The sequence below is a fragment of the Eschrichtius robustus genome, chromosome 10 (genome assembly GCF_028021215.1).
Source record: "Eschrichtius robustus isolate mEscRob2 chromosome 10, mEscRob2.pri, whole genome shotgun sequence".
NCBI classification, from domain to species: Eukaryota; Metazoa; Chordata; class Mammalia; order Artiodactyla; family Eschrichtiidae; genus Eschrichtius; species Eschrichtius robustus.
Genome location: NC_090833.1, coordinates 36,884,308 through 36,905,353, shown reverse-complemented (window position 1 = coordinate 36,905,353; position 21,046 = coordinate 36,884,308). Strand labels below are relative to the sequence as shown.

Here is a 21,046-nt window from a genome sequence, read left to right as displayed (position 1 = left end):
CTCCCCATCTCCTTGCTTTTTCCTCTCCCTAGCTTAGAGAATCTTTTTTTAATCTGGAGATGGGGACACCTACTTTTTCTTACATTTTTCTCCCAAATCTTTTGTTTATGCCTTAAGTCTTTTATGTTCCCTTTAGAGCCTAAGCTTTTGAAACTCAGATGCCAGGAAAACATCTCTTTGTTCTCTGCTTTCTGCAATCACATCTCTTCCTTGGGGCACTGAGCAGAGTGTGATGTAAGAAGGTCACATCTCACATCACATTCACCAATTGAATGGTAAGAAGGAAGGAGAGGTGTGGGCTAGGTGTCTGTTCCTGTATCAGAAATATTATTCCACACAGATCACTAGGACACGTGAGCCCAAATAGCTGGGATTCAGGACACAGTCAGCAGAGTACAGAAGGCACTGAAGAGGGAGACACAGCTGAGACAGACCCCACCCAGCTAGGAGGGATCAGAAGGGGTTTTCTGGAAGCCGGATGGGGTGGAGGGCATTGAGTGAGGATTGAATGAGTTTCCATAATGCCAAGATGTTGGAAGAGTTTTCTCTCTGGTCACCAGTGTCCATATCACATTCCTCCCCTGAGATTTCCATCATCCCATCTGGTCCCCAAGCAGGAAAGCACTTAGAACACTTAGTATAGTGCCTAGCCTGGTATGTGGTTAAGTCTCCAATGTATGTTAGCTAAAGGTCAGGTGTTTGGACATGGGAGTCAACGGCAAGGGGGAGACACAGGGGCAGGAAAGACTGATCTTTACTGGGGAACTGGGACTAGTTCAGGGCATCTGGACCTGCAGGGTGTGTGTGTGTGTGGAGTTAGGGTGGAGGCAAGCAGCCGGTGATGAGGCTGGGCAGGTACATGGGGTCTGGCTTTTATCCTAGGGAAATGAGCAATGGCCTCATTGGAGGGATTTAAGCAGGAGAGTAGCAGATCAGATTGGTTTGCTTTTTTTGCGTTATTTTGTCTTTTCAGATAGGTGTTTTGACGGCTGGTGCAGAGGATTTTGGAGAGGATTTGGAGGCTGAAAGTGCAGCAACACAGCTGTTGCACTATTTGAGAGAGAGATGGTGAAGGCAGTGTCAATGGAAAGGAGGGGACTGATCCGAGAGCTGTTATGAGGTGGATTTTCTAGGACATGGTGACTGATTGGATGTGTGGGGTGGTGAGGGATGAAAGAAAGCCGATGGTGACTGCCATGTTTCTGGCTTGGTGACTTGGTGGGGTGTTGGTGCCATTCCCTGAGATGGTGACACACCTTTGTGGGGCAGAATGATGAGTTCAGTTGTGGATAGTTTGAGTTTGAGGTGCCTGTGGGATTCCTGGAGGGAGAGGGCCAGCAAGAAGACCGTGCCAGGCAGAGCAGCTGAACCAGGTCTGGAACCCTGGCCTCCTGGGTCCCAAAGCAGGGGTCCTTTGTTGTCTCCTGACTTGTTCAAGTGACTTCCTGGAATACAGGGCTGTGGCCACCAGATACTGCTGCTCCCTGCTCATGTCTGTCCACACGTTTGGACTAAGACCCCGGACTGCCCACAACTGCCTGGAGCACGCCCAGCAGCACAGGATCCAATCCCCGGATGTGACATTGTGAGGGCTTCTGAGGGACAGTTCAGTTCAGTAACACTCTATCGGGAAAGCTCTGTGGGAGCTGCAGAGACAAGCCAGACCTGGTTGAATCCCGCCACCAAGGAGCCCACATTGTGGTGAAATAGCATGGATGCAAAGCAGAATGGGATAGGTACCGAGTGAAAGATACCAACAAAGTGCTGTGGGACGTAAAGGAAAGAGAGACTATTCAAAGTGCACCAGGAAAGGCTGTGTGAGAGAGCTGGTGTCTAAGGTGGCTTGGAAAAATAGTCCCAGGTCTCACCAGAGATCAGCATGAGCAAGACACCAAGGTGTAGGCAGTACAGACACTGTAGCGAGGGGGTCACCGTGTGAAGGGGGTTAGTGGAACATCAGGCTGGAGGAGTGGGGGGCTGGGTTCTGGAGGGCTTGAACTCAGCTGAAGAATTAGGGCTTCATTCTGTGGTTAAGGGGAGCCATCGTAGGTTCTTGAGTAAGGCATCAGCCAGGGTCTGGCCAAAGTAGCAGGACAAGCGTGAGTGATATAAGGGGTCTGTTGTAGAGAACAGAGCTGTCGATTGTGGGAGCAGTTGGAGAAGCCTGTGCGAAGCTGGGCCTCTGCACCTGGTGTCGGGCCTGAAGCTGCTCTCGGCGGGCATGAAGGGGGAGGTGAGGACAGACCAGCACCCAGGAGGACAAACTGGAGCCCGTGTCTGGGCCTCACTGCCTTCAGGCTCAGTGACACTGGTGACCTGCAGGAGGAGCTGGCACTCTCTGGCGCGGCGCTGCACTTGGCACGGGCCTCCGAGCAGCTGCAGGCGGCGTGGCAGGGGCTGGAGGAGCTGCGCTGACAGCAAGGTGAGCCCCAGGCCGGTGACAGCAAGCGAGGTCTCCCACCACGACGGTGCTGCTTCGCCTTCGCCTCCCGTCTCATGCGGATTTCTCTCGTGGTCCACCCGATCCCAGGACCTTACAGGGAAGGAAACTCTGGGAGGCCCGGTTCCACCCTAGTTAGCTCGACCCAGTCCAAAGCCACCACAACAGAGCTAACCAGCACTCTCCTGGGATGATTAACCTGGCAGCAGCCGGTGAAGGACAGTTGGTCCGAGAAAGAGAAGCTCTAGAAATCTGCAGTAGCCCCTGGGTTGACTGTAGGGTGGGTGGTTGTCACTAGGCTCTTCACGAATTCTTCAGTCCTTCCCCTCCTTCCAGATGTGTGGTAGGTGGGTGTCCCCTCCCCCTCGGTGTCAGCCCTGGTGTGTGCCTTGCCTTGGCCAGTGAGGTGGAAGTGGAAGTAACAGGTCACTTCTGAGCGGAAGCTTTAAGAATCAGTGCAGGCTTTGTCATTTTCTCTTTGCCTTTTGCCACTTGGACCAGCAGTGTGCCAGATGGTAGCTGCTTTATCATCCTGAGTCCCACAGGGATGAAGGCGATGGTGCAGAGCAGATCCCCCAGCCAACCTCTGATGGACCTGCAGCGTGAGTGAGAAAAAGAACCTTTGTGGTTTTAAGCCACTGAAATTTTGAAGTCATGACCACAGTGTACCCTAGCCTGTCCTGCCTGATAGAGTTAGAGAGCAACAAGAAAAACAGGACATTTCCCTGGAGAGCAGGTCTCCCCTCAGCAGAGCTATGACGGCAGCTTTCACCTCTGTGTTCCTCAGGCTGTAGATGATGGGGTTCAGCGAGGGTGTCACAACCCCATAGAACAATGCGATAATCTTAGCCAAGTTGGGGTCCTTGGCCTTGGGCTTGAGGTACTTGAAGGAGATGGTCCCATAGAAAACCACCACCACTGTGAGGTGGGCAGAGCAGGTGGAGAAGCCTTTGGGCCAGCCGGCAGCAGAGGGCACCCTCAGGATGGCAGCAAGGATGAAAACGTAGGACAGGCAGATGAGCAGCAGCGGGGCCAGCGTCACGACAGTAGTGGCCACCATTGTTAGCAGCGCGTTTAGAGAGATGTCCCCACAGGCTAGTTTCAGCACTGCCAAGATCTCACAGAAGAAGTGGTTGATGACATTGTGGCCACAGAAGGGGAGGCTCCAGGTGAGAGTGGATTGCAGCGGGGAGTTGGCAAAGCCTGTCCCCCAGCTCAGCGCCGCCATCCACACGCATGTCTGCCTGCTCATGAGCTCTGAGTACCGAAGCGGCTGGCAGATGGCCACGTGACGGTCACACGCCATCACGGCCAGGATCGGGCACTCCGTGGAGCCCAGCGCCAGGGTCAGGAACATCTGCAGGGCGCAATCAGGGAAGGAGATGGTGCTTTGGGTTTCCAGGAAATTGACCAGCATGAGAGGCGCAAAGGAGGATGTGCCACAGATATCCATGAGGGAGAGGTTGCTGAGGAAGAAGTACACGGGGCTGTGCAGGCGGGGTCCAGCATGTTCAGCCTGATGAGGAGGGCGTTCCCCAGCACTATCATGGAGGAGATGCCCAGGCAGAGTACAAACAGCACCATCTCTAGGTTGTGGTGCTCGTGTAGCCCCAGCAGGACCTACTCTGTCACAGCTGTCTGGTTGGCCCCATCCATCTCATTCTCCCTCCTTTCCCGTCTGGACCACACGGGTGTTGGAAAAAGCACCAGCTGGCCTGGGAGCCAAGCAACGTGGATGTGTGACCTGGGGCGGGTCAGCCCTGCCTCTGGAATTTAGTCTCACCATCTGTATAATAAGAGAGTGGACTTCAGGTCTGCAAGCCGGCCCTCTCAGCTCTGCAGTTCTGGTGTAACTTAGGGGAGGCAGGGCCCATTCTCATCCCCTAGGCTCTCCTCTCTTCTCCCCTGGGTGGACTCAGGGAAGACAATAGAGTAGGGTTCGTGTTTCAGGTGCTCCTTTGGAATCTAAAGCGTTCTTGCCTGTGAAGAGGAAGCATCTTTTCTGGGTTATGACTTCATACGGCTGAATTATGCCCATAGTATTTCGGATTCATTCACTCACTGAATATTTGTTGAATCCTACTCTATGCTAGGTACTGTTTAGGTGTTGGGGCTATAGTTGTACGAAAAATGAGTGGATAAAAAGATGCCACACCTGTCACAAGTGCTGCCCCTGTTTCTTAAGTGAGATGAGCTCGGGAAGGGAGGTGGGTGATGAGTGATGCTCGCTTAGCGTTCCTTTGGGCATAAAGGTTGAACATTTCCACTCCATAGGATGTGTAAGCCTTATTCTGGCCATTCCTCCTTAAGGAATCACAGACCATCCATTGATTTTTAAAAGAACATACAAGAACATACATATCCCAATAGAGCCGCTGGTCACAGCATTTAACCCTGGTCATGAAAGCCAAGTGACTCTCTTCTTGGCCTCCATATTACTTTTTAGGATAAATAATATCAGCAGTAATCTCACACAAAGAGGGAAACCAGGTCTCACGTGGTAGAGGCGTCGTCAGTCATTGACTAGCTTTATACAGGGAGGGTGGGAAAGGTTGCGGTCTTCGCCCAGGTAGCTTCGGTTGCTCTTCTGAGCTTGTCTCAGCCTCTTTGGGAAACGCCAGTGTCACGAGGGAGCGAAGTGTCAAGTGTTAGATGGGAAAGCTGTCTTGTAGCCCCAGTGATCCCTGGTGTAAGGGAGAAATAGGAGCTGAGGGGGGAACTTTAACCTTTCAGAAGATATATACCTACCCCTCCCTCACTCCTTTCGCACCTAGCTTTACTGTGAGGCCTCTGTCCTGTGACAGCATTGGAACCCTGTCCGTCCTCCAGGGCTGGATCTGCCCCCTCATTCCTCCTGCCTAATTGCACCTATCATTTGTAGGGGCCGATGGGCTCACCCTCTCCCAAATAAACCATGTCTTTTCCCAGCACTACATCTTTGCCCAAGAAGTTCCCTTTTGTAGGCAGTCCTCCCTCTCTTCCCCAGTGGGGGCGTTCCTGCTCCTTCTTCAGAGTCCAGCTCATCTCTCCTCCTCTCCCTCCTGCACCCTGCAGAGTCACCTGCCCCCTTCTTGTGCTCCCACAGCCCCTGGCCATCCTCTGTGCTCTTGTGTTGCGCACCTGTCTCCTCTACCACCCTTGAGAGCGGGACTGTCTCCTTCCTCTCGGCACCTCGTACAGCAAGTGCTGCCAAGGGCAGTCACTCAACAGATATTCAGCGCAGGATTCTGAAAACCCAGCGTTGCATCCCAGCTCCAGCTCTAACTAGCTGTGTGATGTTGACCAAGTCACTTGGCCTTTGAGACTCAGTTGCCTTCTGAAAAATGGGGATTCTGTGTAGCCGGATGAGACACACACAGAAAAGTGCTGGTGAGCCGCCCAGCAGCGAGGCTCCAGATCAAAGACTGCGTCTTCAGCCACAGGCACCTGCTGGATCTGTGCTCGCCACCTCCCCGCACAAGAGCTCCAGCATCTGTCATGACCCCCTCTCTCCCCAAAGCCTGTGTCGGTTTTCCCTCTTCCAGCCTAAATCAAGGTGATTGTTAGGGGCGTTTCTGGAACATACAGGTGTAGTTGATAAATCTGGGTCAGCCAAGGACCGTAAATCTTATCCACGTAAACATTTAAAAGTAGTGATTCTCTTGCTGAAGTTTGACAGAAAGTTAAAGAATTGCCTGAGTGTGATGGTTCGTTCGTTCCCTCATTCATCAAATTGTTATTGAGTACCTACTATGTGCTGGGTGCTGGGAATACAGCAGAGGCAGATGCGGCTTCTGGCCTAATAGAGTTTACACTCATTTCGTTGCTCTCTGGTGACCTTGGTCACATCCCTTCCTCTCTCAGCTTTAGAAGCCTCTGAGATTCTCTTTGAGTCTGGGATGTAAAGTAAAACCTGAGGTCTGGAAAGAAGAAGTTAAAAGGAAGCATCTTTCCTGGGTTGTGACTTCATGTGGCTGGATTAAGCCCAAAGCTTAATTTCAGATTCAATTATAAGGCCTCGGTCTTTGTTGGGTGTGTTGCCCAAAAAAGACCTTTTAACCTCAAATTTTGACACTGGACGTAGGTGTGGAGGGTGTTTTCAGGCAGGTAAAAGGTGGGAAATAGCCTGACTCTGCATTTCTCTTCCCCACCCTTGTCGCCAACAAAAAAACCAAGTGGGAATGGCACGGGCATTTGAGGGCTTTTGTCATCAGGCTCTGGTCTGCCCTCCTGCCTCACCTCCTGTACCTTCATGCACCCCTGCTCAGCCTCAGACCACTCCCCATTGATGGACAAATCCCGCACGCTCCTGTCTCGTCCCTTCTCATCCTTTCCTCAGCTGGAGTGGCCTTTCTCTTCCACTCATCCTCCAAGGCTCAGCTCACACACACCTTCTCTGTGGGGCCTGCCTTCCCAGTCCACAGAACTGACCATCCCGAAAACATGACGCTCACACAGCCGCTAGCACAGTTAGTGTGTTGTGTGTGTCGTTCTCTCTCACACAACAGACTGTGAGCTGTGGAAATCAAAGGGCTGTGTCCAGTTCATCCCTAATACCCTGCAGTGCCTGCACACAGGAGGTGCCATTTGAGATCCAGTGCTTTTCTTCTGCCAAAATCCTGATCCCAGATTTCTTACCTTGAGATCACCCTCTCTCGCCTTCCCCCAGAGCACACACCAGCAGAACAACGATGCAGCCGTGTGATTGCTGGGAGGAGAACTTTAGTGGGGCCGGTCTCCTCCCTGCAGGGATAGCTGCTCTCTCTGGAGAGCTAAATCAGGAGAGTGATAGGTTTCCTGACAATTTAAGAGTCTGATCATAACACATTCATGGAAATTAGGAACAGCCCACTAGGCCATAGGCTTATGACCCCAAAGAAATAAGGCTGTGTCTAGAAAATACCATGCTGCCAGGTTACCGACAGCTTTGACTGCAACGTGGGCCCAGGCTGGGACATCAGGGAGCAGCTGTGGTTCCCTTGGTCCATCAGTTAAGATCAGCTGGGTTTGCTGCAATAACATACAACCTCATAATTTTAGTGGCTTACCACGACAGAGGTTTAGTTCTCATGCTGCATGTCCATTGCAGGTTTTCAGGGGGCTCTGTTCCAGGTCATCATCCTCAGAGACCCTGGCTCCACCACCTGGGACATCACCAGTTGTTACAGCTGGGGAAGAACACACCAGAGCCTCTCACACCAGAAGTTAAGTGCTCCGACCCAGAAGTGACTTGTATTGCAAATGCCCACAACGCACTGGCCTGTGTAGTCCTACGACATGCTCAGGAGGAAGAGGACCAGAAACATTGCAGAGCACTTGGGTACGATGGCGTTTCGCAATACACTCAGGAAATCACTCTAGCATCTGTCTGCCAGGCCTCTCACCCTGTCATGTCCTGGAAAGTCAGGTATCCAGAGTGATAGGAAATTGAGTGTCTCTGAGAATCATTGCCTAATCCACTCCCCAGTTTTACCCCTCCTGAGAGGCAGGGAGATGCCATGGAAGGAGCCCTGGACTGGGAGTGAGGGGCCCAGATTGGATTCTTGCCTTTGTTCCGATTTCTCCTTGTGTGAAATGGAGCCATTCAGTTAGCTTGTCCCTGGTACTCTGTGCAACCTTCAAAACATTCCCTCCTCACATCTTTCTAGCAACCTCCAACCCTGAGGTCTGACAGACCGAGGGTCACTTTGCATGGTAAATATCATGTCAATTTCATTGGCTGGTAAATCTAGTTTGAACCATTTAATACTTATTTTAGGCTTTACATATTATTTTAAAAGGAAGGTGAGGGGCATAACAAGAAGAAGCTCCTGCTACAATTTCCCGGAAATGCCTGGATCTGGGATTCCCGCTTCACGTTCCTCGCTGTGTTAGCAAAGCAGGTGAGTGTGGGCTTTGAGGTGAGTCAGAGCAACCAGGGCCCATGTCCCAGACCTGCCACTTGCTAAGTGTTTTCTCAGCCTCAGCTTCCTTACCTGTGGAGATAAGAATAGTATTTCCTCATGGGGTGATTTTGAGGATCCAGTGAAAGCTCTTAGCACAGAGCTTGGCACATGGTAAGTATTCAGTCAGTGGTAGCTGATATTATTACTATCATTATGTTCCCTTCCCCAAGCAGATATTCTGGTTCTTTGCATGTTTAAAAAAAAGTTCATGAGAAGAGTCAACATGCTAGATGGATTCTCCTTACCTCCTACCTATTGGCCCAGTGGCATTAGTGCAGGCAGGTGGCTGAAGCAGCTGCCCCATGAGGTGACCTGAGGCTTGGGAGAGCAGAGCAAGGGAATACTGAGTTCATTACCAGCAGACACACTGTGCTGGGATGGGCCGGTGAGAGGCCCTGAGGCCCAGCCTCCTGGTCCCTTGCCATGTAGACAGGTCACGTGCTCCTTGCCTTTGGGGACCTCTCAGTCCCTGCCCAATTTAAAGTTCAAACTCTGCAACTACACAAGTTTGCACATTTGGCAGCTGTGGGGCTTCAGAGACCTCAGATTCCCTGTGCTTCTCCAGGAGGGCCTGGCTGGGTGAGGAGGGCACAGGAGAGACACTGGACAGAGAATCTGAAGACCAGGTCTCATTGCAGCCCTGCCCCTTGGACCTGAGGCTCGGGCGCTGTGACCCCAGCCCTTGGCCTGGGCGTCCTGGGCTGGGAAATGGGGTGTCTCCTTCCAGGAGTGCTGTGGGGACCTGCACTCATGAAAGGTTAAGGAAAGTGAATTGCTGTGCAGGATGAGACCCCGAGCCCTTGTGAAGGACCATGAAGTCAGGGGTTGAGCCAGGTGCATGAGTTTCTGCAGGTTCCCCTTTCCATTTCCCTTCCCATGTCCTTCTCTTTCCTTCACAATAAAGAATGACAACTTGACACAGTTTAGGGACTAAAAAACAGCCTTAAATAACGCAGCAGCAGTTGCAGATTTTCCCATTATACTATGATTTGTCTCTTGGAATTTTCTTTTTTGTCAAGGACACAGGTCAAAATATATATTGGAAGATTGTCCCCACTTATTTTCCAGCTGCTTGGGAACGGGGCTGTCTTGCCACCCGTGGTTGCCCGCAAATGCGTCCTAACAAGCTCATCGCCGCCCTCCCACCCCTCCAGCCTGATTCTTTCACCTTCCCCGTAACTCAGGGTTTCTTTCAGGGTGGAGCGCGATCCACCCAAATAAGCCAGAAGCCCGGGCACCAACCCACAGTCCCCCCTCCCTCAGCCGCCTCTGCAATCAGCTGAATGTCCCCAAGGTTTCTCAGCTCCGCCCTCTCTGCCTGACTGCCCACCTGGGTCAGGCCCCAGGCACCCATGGGTGCCTGGGTTATGGCACCAGCTTCCACGCTTCCTGCCCTCAGCCCGGGGCCCTTCTCGTCTGTGCTCTACTCTGGAGCCACATGATCTTCCATTTCTCAAAAATAATATTATTTTTAAGTTCAAAGTGATGTTCATTTTAGAAGTATTGGACAATATTGGAAAGAATAATTAAGAAAACAATATTTATCTGTAACCCCATCAGCCAAAGGAAACGACTATTAGTTCACATTTTGTCTTAATTTTCCAGAATTTTCTACATACATACTTATTCATATATCCATAAGAAAAATACTTTTAAAGAATTAGGATTATACTGAGTACAAAGTTATATGTTCTGCCTTTTTCTGTTAATTACAGTGTGAGAATTTCCCATCATCAAATACCCTTCAAAAAATAGGATTTCTAATGGCTGTGTCACAGTCTGTCATTGGGCTCCACCAGGATTTATTTAAACATTCTGCTATGCTTGGACATTAAGATACTTACAATTTTTTTGTTACCATAAATAACTCTGTGATTAATATCCATATATATATATATATATATATATATACTTATACATAAATCTTTGCACCTCTAATAATTTTCTCAGACTAATTCCTAGAAGTAGAGGTGTTGTGTCAGAAGGTCTGACGTTTTTAAGTCTCTTGATTCATACCCACAGCTTACTTGGCAGGAAGGTCATATTAATTTCTTCCCGCCCCCACCAGCAGTGTATGACATTACCTACTTCATTGCACCGTAGTTAACAATAGGCGTTAAAAACAATTCTTCGACAATTTCATGGGTGAAGAAAGGTATCTAATCAGTGACCTTTCTAAAAGTATCGATAAGTATGATTTTAAACCCAAATGCCCACAGGATAAAGTCTTAACCCCTGTCATGGCATCGAAGGCCTAGCAGAAGGTCTTAGTGGCAGCGGTCACTCTGGCTTGGCCAGGCTGTGAGCTGCGGGGCTGTGCTTCCCTCCTCTGTGCCTCTGTTCTGACCAACCAAGGAAACAGGAAGAGGGACTGGAGGGGAACTGAGGGCTCAAGCAAGGAATGTGCTTACCTGCAGCCAGGGGGCAGGAGAGCTGGCCTGCTGCTTGAGACCAAGCTCAGCTCTCCCATCACATGGACGGTGACACTGAGGCCAGAGGGGGCAGGGAATGGAGATGCTCTCTGAATGTGAGTCCATTTCCTCTGTGTGTTCACTGAGCTCTCAGAGAGGAAAGCTGGGAAAAGGCTGAGCACCAGGAAGAGGTAGCTATGGCAGGGTCTTAGTGGGTGGGCTGAAGACAGTTAGAACAGAGTCTCCCCAAGGCCAGGTGAGGCCTGGATGCCGGGCAGGGAGGCCCCGGAAGCTACTGCTGCTAAAAGAGAGACAGGGGACTCCAGGCCCTAAGCTGCTTGGAGTGATTGGTATCCCGGTGGCTGGGCAGGTCTGGAAACCTTGGATGCTGGGACTCATCACTGCCTCTACTGTCACTTCCCAAGGCACTAGCTCATGCCTGTCATCTGTGAGCTCCATCTCAGCTCTGCTCAGATTTGGGAAGGACCCCAGGCTCTGCCATTGTCACCCCTACATCGATGTGTTTTCTATTTATCTAAGAGGTCTATTTATTTATTTAAGGGCCTGGGGTTGGGCCGGGCTGGACCTTGGGACAGAGTGGAGTCCGATACTACCTGCTCTTACAGTAACACTGAAAATAAAGCAGGAGGAGCACAGTGAGAGGTGCAGAGTGGGGAGGCTTCCTGGCGGAGGTGGCATTCAAGATGGGCCTTGAGATGGGGGCAGGGATAAGTTAGGAGTGTGGAATTAACAGATACACATTACTATTATATATAAAGCAGAAAAACAAGAACCTCCTGTATATCACATGCGACTATATTTAAAAAATAAAAAGATGGGCCTTGAGGGTCAGGCAGTCCTTTTACGCGTGGAGCTGCGTGCTGGATGGAGGCTGCCTTGTGGAAAGCACCAGCAAGGGCACAGAGCTGGGCAGTGCTGGGCAACACTGAGGCTCACGCCCGGCTGGTGTGTGCGGCTGACAGGAGGAGGCTGTGGGGCACAGGACGGGGAGGGGGTTTAGTCAGGGCCAGCTTGTGGGGTCCTCGAATGCCCCACTGAAGACCTCACAGTTCATCCTGAGAGCTCTGGGGAGCCATCCAGGGGTTTCAGTCAGGAGAGTGACAGGATCACATGTACTTTTCAAAAAGATCCCTCTGGATGCCCCTTGGAGGAGAGATTGGGAGGAACAAGACTGAAATCCTAAGGCCAGACAGGAGGCTGGTGTAAAGATGCAGGCAGTGATGCTGAGAGCGCCCCATGGCTCTGCCGGGGGGAGGAGCTGAGGGGTGACTGTGAGCTCCTCTGTGGCAGGATCAGTGGGACTTGGTGCTGCGTTTCTGGGCTGGAGATTCCAGACCCGCAGCCCTCACTGTAGGCTAATGAAGCCCTGGCCTGCTAGCCTGCAGAGCCCCGGCCTCCCTCACCTGGAGGTCCATCTCCTGCCCCACACCTTCCTGGCGGCCTCCTTCACTTCCTTGTTCCTCAGGCTGTAGATGACGGGGTTCAGCATGGGCGTGACCACAGCATAGAGGACCGTGGAGACCTCATCAGAGATGCAGGCCTCCTTGCTCCTGGGTTTCATGTACATGAAGATGACGGTGCCATAGAAAAGCAGCACCACAGCCAGGTGCGCCGAGCAGGTGGAGAAGGCTTTGTGGCGTCCAGCGGTTGAGGGCACCCTCAGGATGGTGGCCAGGATAAGCATGTAGGACAGGCAGATGAATGCCAGGGGCACGGGCAGCAGCAGGATGGCACCCACCCACAGGAAGACCTCGTTGACTGACGCATCACCGCACGCCAGCTTCAGGACTGCCAGGATTTCGCAGATGAAGTGATTGACCACACGGTGGCCACAGAAGGGCAGCCTCATGGCGATGACTGTCTCAGTCACTGACTTGAAGAAACAGAGTACCCAGGCCGCTCCCGCCAGCAGCAAGCAGAGCCGGTGGGTCATCAGCACAGGGTACCTGAGTGGCCGGCAGATGGCCAGGTAGCGATCATAGGCCATGATGGCGAGCAGCAGACACTCTGTGGAGCCCGTGGACAGGCTCAGACACATCTGCATTGCGCAGCCAAGAAAGGAGATGGTCTTCTGGGCCGACAGGAGGTGGACCAGCATCAGGGGCACAAAGGTGGACGTGTAGCAGATATCCAGGATGGAGAGGTTGCCCAGGAAGAAGTACATGGGCGTGTGCAGGTGGACGTCCAGCACGCCCACTGCCACGATGGCTGTATTCCCCAGCAGGGTCACCAGGTACATGGCTGAGCACAGAGGGAAGAGCAGGTGCTCCAAGGCTGGGTAGCCCGAAAATCCTTTCAGAAAGAACTCAGAGACCTCTGTCCTGTTGACCAGCTCCATACTGCAGGGCCCTGGGGGGCACAGCTGGGAGGCAGGGAAAGAGGGTGCAGGGTGGCGGGGAGCCCACAGAGTCTCTTTAGGGATGAGGTGTATTGCTAGGGTCTTTTCCAGCTCTGACACACTCTCTCTCTGCGACTTTGGGCAGTCCCCATTCTTCTAGGCTGCGATTTATCCATGTGAAAAATGAGGATTGATGTGGATCAGAATTTCCCTAAGAGTCTTAATGGAAATGTTAGTAGGCAATCTGAAAAATCAATTTGAAACAACATTGGGTGAATCAAAAGTAAATAATATACTGCAGGACTTCTCAGAGCCTTTAATGCCCCACTGTGATTTGTGACTTTCTGAAAGCAGTGTAGAGTATGTAATTCCCAAACTTATTTGACCATAGATCCTCCTTTTGCAGAACACCCATTAACCTCCTGCAAATAAGTATTCCACCAACATAGTCTGGGAAGCAATGCGCTGGATCAAAGGTCCTCAGATCTTAGAATCACTTGGAAAGTTTGTTAAAACACAGATTTCTGGGCTCTATCCCCAGAGTTTCTAACTCATTAGGTCTGAGTGATGCTGCTGCTGTTGGCCAGGGGACCACACTTTGAGAATCACTGGGCTAGGTGGTCTCTGAGGGTCCTCCTGGCTTTCAGGAAGCCTCTGAGCTACTTTACACTGTTCCCACTGTTGGGGATGCCCTTCTTTCTCCCTCAGCCTGCAGAAATCTGACTTGTCTCTGCAGGTCAGCTCTGGTCTCCATGCATGAAGCACACCTTGTGCCTCGCACTGGAGGGGCTCCTGGGCCCTGAGCCTACCAGAGCGCTTGTCCACCTGTCCCACCATAGGGCCTGCTTCATCAGCTACTGTGTGTGGACTGACCTTCAGAATCTGCCTCCATCGTGTTTTTGAGCGAAAATTTGATAGATCTTTTGGCCCTGCCCCAAACCTCCTATTTTCTCTGAACCTGAGCCAGGGCTGCTGTGACTTCATGAACTCCTAGGCATCAGCGTGGAATATTCCCTGAGAGGTCAACTTGTTGGAGCTCCCATTGTGCAGGTAGGGAAACTGAGGCCACACAGCAGATCCCTGGCAAGGCGAGTCTAGAATCCAATCCTCCCAACAGCATGACAGCTGCACCATGCTCAGAGCAGATATTTGCCTCTGTTAAACCCCAAATCTTGGTTGGTCTTTTACCACACTGGATGGACGTCTTTCTCCCAAGTCCCCACCCTGCCCCTAATCTTCTCACCAGCTAAGGAGCATGACTTAACCTTTCCTTGGTGTTTCGGGCACTTGGCACTATGTCACTAAACCCTGGGATGCACCGCCCAAGCTTGGGTCTGGGTTAAGCTTCAATTCCTGTCAACGCCTCCCTTGTAGCAGACGATTTCCTTCTCTTAGTCCTCCCATTTTTCAGAATCAAGAAGTGATTGAGTTCCTACCATATGCCAGGCATTGTGCTAGGCATTAGGGGAACGAATGAGAACACGTATGCCCCCAGGCCACTGGATCCCAAACATTCCCAGGCAGAACTCCTCTCCAGTTCCCACCCGAGCCTCATCCTGCTTCTGTTTGCGCGCCTCCAGTGACAGGAAGCGCATTACTCCCTTAGACATAACTTCTCTTCTTCTTTTTTTTTTTTTTAAAACATCTTTATTGAAGTATAATCGCCTTACAATGGTGTGTTAGCTTCTGCTTTATAACAAAGTGAATCAGTTATACTTATACAATATGTTCCCATATCTCTTCCCTCTTGCATCTCCCTCCCTCCCACCCTCCCCATCCCACCCCTCTAGGTGGTCACAAAGCACCGAGCTGATCTCCCTGTGCTATGCGGCTGCTTCCCACTAGCTATCTATTTTACATTTGGTAGTGTATATATGTCCATGACACTCTCTTATCCTGTCACATCTCACCCCACCCCCTCCCCATATCCTCAAGTCCATTCTCTAGTAGGTCTGTGTCTTTATTCCCATCTTGCCACTAGGTTCTTCATGGCCTTTTTTTCCCCTTAGATTCCGTATATATGTGTTAGCATACTGTATTTGTTTTGCTCTTTCTGACTTACTTCACTCTGTATGACAGAGTCTAACTCCATCCACCTCATTACAAATACCTCCATTTCATTTCTTTTTATGGCTGAGTAATATTCCATTGTATATATGTGCCACATCTTCTTTATCCATTCATCTGTCGATGGACATTTAGGTTGCTTCCATGTCCTGGCTATTGTAAATAGAGCTGCAATGAACATTTTGGTACATGACTCTTTTTGAACTATGGTTTTCTCAGGGTATATGCCCAGTAGTGGGATTGCTGGGTCGTATGGTAGTTCTATTTGTATAACTTCTCTTCTTTTCTTTGTGCCTTCAGGCCACCTGAAGGGTCACAAAATCCTTCCTGATATGGAATCTCTCCGGGTATCCCTGGGCCTCCACCACCCCGCGAGGCCCAGGCTGGGGGGCCCCTGTGGACGCTCCTCTCACACATACGCATGCAGGGTCCCGAACTTTGGGCCCTACCTCAGGGGCTGAGGGGCCTTTTCTGCAGCAAGGAGAGCTCCGACCTTGCCCCAGGTCCACAGATAGGAGGTCTTGCCTCACTTTGACTGTGTCTAGAGACGTCGTGGGTTCGGGGAGTGTGAGCTGTGAGCTCCCTTCAAGTTTTGGCCAGGAAACTCTGAGGCTGGCTTCCTGGAGAGGCACCCTCCCTGGACAGAGTATCAGTAGCAGCAGGCGCTGTGCCAGGGCTGGGGCAGGCCAGAGCCGCCTCTTTGCACGGTTCCACGTACCACATAATTTGTCCCCTACAGTCACTGGCAAACATCTGCAGTGATCGTCTCCCTGTCCGAGTATATATACACCCACGCAGGTCCCCACAAACGCACCCACCTGTCTGTGTGTACACACGCCTGCCTGGCAGCCAGGCACACACATTCTCCTGTGAGTATATACGCCACACCAGGCTCGTGCGTGTATGTGTACGGTCATTGGCTTGAGCGTATGTACCTGTGCAGCAGGCACTCACTCTTGCTCTCTTTCTCACACACACGCACACACATGCACACACACACACCGTTAGTGCAGACCCTCGGACCTGTGGCCAGGGCTTCAGAGGACCAGGCAGGACAACTTCCCCCGGGAGGAGGTGTGTGGAGACCAGGCAGGGGCCGTGGAGGTATCACTAGAGAAGCAGCAGCCCGGAGGGTGGGAGCAAACTCTGCCCGGGGATGAAACAGGAGGACAAAGAAAGCTCAGAGCAGGGACATGGTCACCAGACCTGCTCAGTGCCTTGTCTGCCTTCCGGCCTGAGTGCTGAAAATCTGAGAATCTGAGCCTCCTGCTGTGCCTTCTCTCCTCTGGCTGGGGCTTGCGGGGTTGGGGGGGTGGGGCAGTGGGGATGGGGGAGTGCGGGTGCGGGGGGTGGGGAGTTGCAGGAAGCGGGGAGGAGGAGGGATGTGGCTGCAGGCTGTGGGACAGACTCTGGTTCCCAAAGCAGGGCCAGGAAGCTTCGTCTGCAGAGCCCACGGTGTCCTTCCTGCCTTCAGATCTCTTCTGGCCAAATGCTATCTGAAAACCAGTTCAAATGCTACCTCTCCCGGGGAGCCTTCCTTTATCCTCTCCCAGGCCACCTGAGCCCTCTGTCCTTTGTGCATCAGGGCCCTGTGTTTGCACCTCCAGAATGGTGCTCACCTCTCTCACCCACTTCCTGCCTGTTGCCTACCCCAGCCAGCCCACAGGGATGCCACCCCTCTCCCCTCCTCACCCAGATTCTGAAGGCCAAGTTGAAGGCCCCAGCCTGGCCACAGACAACTTCTTCCTGACTTGCTGCCACTTCCTGGGGCTAAGACAACTTGGGAGTGAGCAAAACTGGCTGCCAGATACGAGCTGTTCCTAGCCTGGATGACACATGGCCGAGCTGGTAGGGGTCTTGCAGGTCAGGAAGGCCACTCCCTTGTTATATATGGGGGAAGTGAAGCTCAGAGAGGGAAAGAGGCTTGCCCAGCACTGCACAGTGAGTTAGAGGGGGAAGCCAAGGCTCCAGGAATTCCCCTGGGGCTCCTGACTCCCAGCCCCTTCCTCTGCCCCCATTTCCCCATTTTTTCACTTACCTTCAGGCTCTTCCAGATCCATGTCCCTTGTTCCCTGGAAAAAGTTGCAGAGACCAGGAACCTTCTCTGTCTGGAACTAGGAGAAAACAGGTCAAAGAAGCAGGTCTGAGCCTCCTCTATCCAGGGAACCCCGGTGGGCAGGACCCGGAGTTTCACACTGACTCAGCTTTCCAAACTAAGAAGACATGCCTAGGCTTTTGTAGAAGTCAGCGAAGTGTTTGCAACTTGATAGACTAACGTGGAGCTTTTAGAATTTGGTGGAAGTAGACAAAGTACTTAGAATTCAGCGGAGTTCTTTGAAATGTGTCAGGTTTGGTAGAATTAGGAAATTCTGGTGGGCTCAAGGCTGAACAGGGTGCCCGATAGTTTACTATGGGCAGCCAGGGACTGCCCCGCCTAGGCAGCTCCCAGCTCCATGCCAGCTGACAGCCTCCCAGGAAGCAGGCACCTTTCAAAGCTCCCTGCGCCAAGGGACTGCACCATCCCCAAGGCAATTTAGAGGGAGAAGAGGAAATGCGCCCAGCTTAGAAACTTTGGGGTGCTTCAGGGATGATGTCCCAAAGACCCAATTACACAGAGTCTACTTAGAAATCTTAATTGGTGTGGAAAAGTTGGAGAAGGTGGCTCAGGGCCAGGGATCCACCCTCACAGGTCAGTCCCCAGCCAGTGCGGGCCGAGAATGTTTACAGGATCAATACATGAATGAATGGATGGATGCACAATTAAATCAATGCATAAGCAATTCTCGGTGAATACATTTAAAGAGAAAGGAATGAGTGAGTGAACAAATGATAGGCAGGGTTGCTTTCCAGGAGGGTTAGAGGTTTTGGTTCAACTCTCATAGGGATCTTAAGAAAATGCAAAATCTGGAAAGAGTGTAACAGGGGAGGGAACTGGAGGGAGAGACAAAGAGAATTACAGAAGAGCAGATCAGGGGTGTCCTCACAGGCCATCCTGACCAACCCTCACTGTATGGACAGGAAAACTGCCCTAGAGAGTGAAGCAGCTGGCTCAGGTCACCTAATGAGGCAGAGGCATGGCCCTGGATTTGTCTGCACTTGAATCGTTTGTCCCTCAGTCAATGCAAAGCAGGTCACCCCAGGTCAGTTAGTGATTGGGTGCCTCTCACCTCCACCCACCCCTCTTCCCAGCCCTCAAAACAGTCATCGTGGTGGTTTCTCCTTGAGGTTCCTTCTAGTTTTCTGACTCCATGCCTCTGAGGGCTTAAGGACATCTTTATCAAATAGGATAATTTTTATTTTGAAACTGGGTATTGTCATTGCTGTTGGATTTTTAACTATTTTAAAATTAAAAGTAATTTTATTAGCTTTTTATTTATTTGTGCAAATTGTACATATAGAACATTCTCATAAAAAATAGAATGCAGAAGTATATAGTGTTAAAGTGACACTCCACTTTCATGTCCCCTCCTCCCCACTCCCCAAAGGTGACCAGTGTTATTAGTTTTATGTATGTCTATCAGGTACTTTTCTGGTCTTTTATATCTGTATATCTACACATAGAAATAGATTTTGTGATCATGTGTAAGTTTGGCTTTTTAGCAGGCTCTTTTGTTGCAGTCTTACTGAAGATAAGTGATATACAACTGCACACATTTAAATCATATAATTTGATAAGTTTTAACATATGTATACAGTCATGAAACCATCACCACAATCAAGATTGTGAGTTTATCTGTCATCCCCAAAGTTTCCTCACGCCCCTTGGTAATCCATTCCTCCCTCCCCCAAGCAGGCCATCACTGACCTGCTTTCTGTAAATATAGATCACTTGCATTTTCTAGCATTTTACATACATGGGACTATACAGAATGTACTCTCTTAAAATATGGCTTCCTTTAAAAAAAAAATGGCTTCCTTTACTCAGTGTAATTATTTTGAGGGTCATTCATGTTGTGTGTATCAATAGCTCTTTTCCAAAATAACATCTTTATTGAGCTATAATTCAAATGTCATACCGTTTCCCCATTTAAAGTGTACAATTCAATAGTTTTTATTATGTTTACAGAGTTGTGCAACCATCATCACAATCAGTTTTAGCACATTTTTATCACTTCCAAGAGAAACTCTGTACCCGTTAACAGTGACTCTCCGTTTCCCCTCAAGCTTCCTCTGGCCCTAGGCAACCACTAATCTACTTTCTCTCTCTATAATTCTATTCTGGTCATTTTATATAAATGGAATCATATGATATGTGTCCCTTCGTGACTGGTTTCTTTCACATAGCATAATGTTTTTAAGGTTGACCTATATTGTAGCATGTATCAGTACTGAATTTCTCTTAATTGCTAGATAAAATTCCACGTTATGTATGTCTTTTTCCATTTGGGCTGCTGTAACAGAATACCATAGACTGGGAAGCTTAATAAAGAACAGAAATTAATTTTTCATAGTTTTAGAGGCTGGGAAGTTTAAAATCAAGGCTCAGGTAGATTTGGTGTCTGGTGAGAGCCCACTTCCTGGTTCTTGGACTACCGTGTTCTAGCTGTGTCCTCACATGGCAGAAGGGGTGAGGGAGCTCTCTGGGGTCTATTTAATTTAATTTAATTTAAATTAAATTAAATTTTATTTTTTGGCATTCTCTTATTTTCTTGGCATTCTTTTTTTAAAAATTTATTTGATTGAAGTATAGTTGATTTACAATGTTGTGTTAATTTCTACTGTATAGCAAAGTTGTGTTAGTGTCTGGTGTACAGCAAAGTGATTCAGTTATACATATATATAATAGTTTGTATCTGCTAATCCCAAGCTCCCACTCCATCCCTACCGCTCCCTCTCTTTGCAACCACAAGTCTGTTCTCTATGTCTGTGAGTCTGTTTCTGTTTTGAAGATAAGTTCATTTGTGTCATATTTTAGATTCCACGTGTAAGTGATATTATATGGTGTTTGTCTTTCTGGCTTACTTCTCTTAGTATGATAATCTCTAGGTCCATCCATGTTGCTGCAAATGGCATTATTTCATTCTTTTTTATGGCTGAGTAGTATTCCATTACATATATGTACCATATCTTCTTTATCCAATCATCTGTCAGTGGACATTTGGGTTATTTCCATATCTTGGCTATTGTAAATTGTGCTACAATGAACATTGGAATCTTTTTGAATTATAGTTTTTTCCAGATACATGCCCAGGAGTGGGATTGCAGGATCATATGGCAGCTCTGTTTTCAGTTTTTTTAGGAACCTCCATATTGTTTTCCATAGTGGCTGCACCAGTTTACATTTCTGGGGTCTATTTTATAAGGGCACTAATCCCATTCATGAGGGCTCAACCCTTATGACTTAATCATCTCCCAAATGCCCCACCTCCTAATATCACATTAGGGGTTAGGATTTCAACATATGAATATTTGGGGGACACAAACATTGTCTATGGCAATGGATATTTTAATTTATGCATTCAACATTTGATGGACATTTGAGTTTCCACTTTTTGACTGTTATGGATAATACTGCTATGAACGTTCATGTACAAGTTTTTGTGTGGACATATGTTTTCATTTCCCTTGGGTACATACCTAAGAGTGGAATTGCTGGGTCATATGATAACTCTATGCTTAACCTTTTGAGGAATTACCAGACTGTTTTCCAAAATGGCTGCACCATTTCACATTCCATCAGCAATGTATGAGGGTTCCAATTTCTCCGAAACCTCACCAACACTTGTTATTATCTGCCTTTTTGGTTATAGCCATCCTAGTGGATGTGATCTCATGGTGGTTTGCATTTTCTTGATGACAAGTGATGCTGAGCATTTTTCGTGAGCTTATTGGCCATTTATATATC

At 49.7% G+C, this 21,046-nt stretch overlaps 2 protein-coding genes and 1 pseudogene across 2 annotated transcripts in view; 1 reads left to right on the top strand and 2 right to left on the bottom strand.

Annotated features, from left to right (window-relative positions):
* Positions 1-12,613, top strand: part of TMEM8B (transmembrane protein 8B) — a 49,273-nt gene extending 36,660 nt beyond the window's left edge. The window contains exons 11-13 of the transcript XR_011075119.1: positions 7,509-7,739; positions 8,200-8,301; positions 12,262-12,613. The gene's annotated coding sequence lies outside the window, so the exon portion shown is untranslated. The remainder of the gene's footprint in view (positions 1-7,508; positions 7,740-8,199; positions 8,302-12,261) is intronic.
* On the bottom strand, positions 3,111-4,099 carry LOC137770664 (olfactory receptor 13C7-like; annotated as a pseudogene).
* Positions 12,196-13,134, bottom strand: OR13J1 (olfactory receptor family 13 subfamily J member 1). Its single transcript, XM_068552409.1, has one exon. It carries the CDS (start codon positions 13,132-13,134, stop codon positions 12,196-12,198), a length of 939 nt encoding a protein of 312 aa, XP_068408510.1.
* Positions 13,135-21,046: the final 7,912 nt, after the last annotated feature.

Excerpts from the sequence above, each read along its gene's own strand:
- OR13J1 (XM_068552409.1), bottom strand. The coding sequence starts at position 13,134 with ATGGAGCTGGTCAACAGGACAGAGGTCTCTGAGTTCTTTCTGAAAGGA.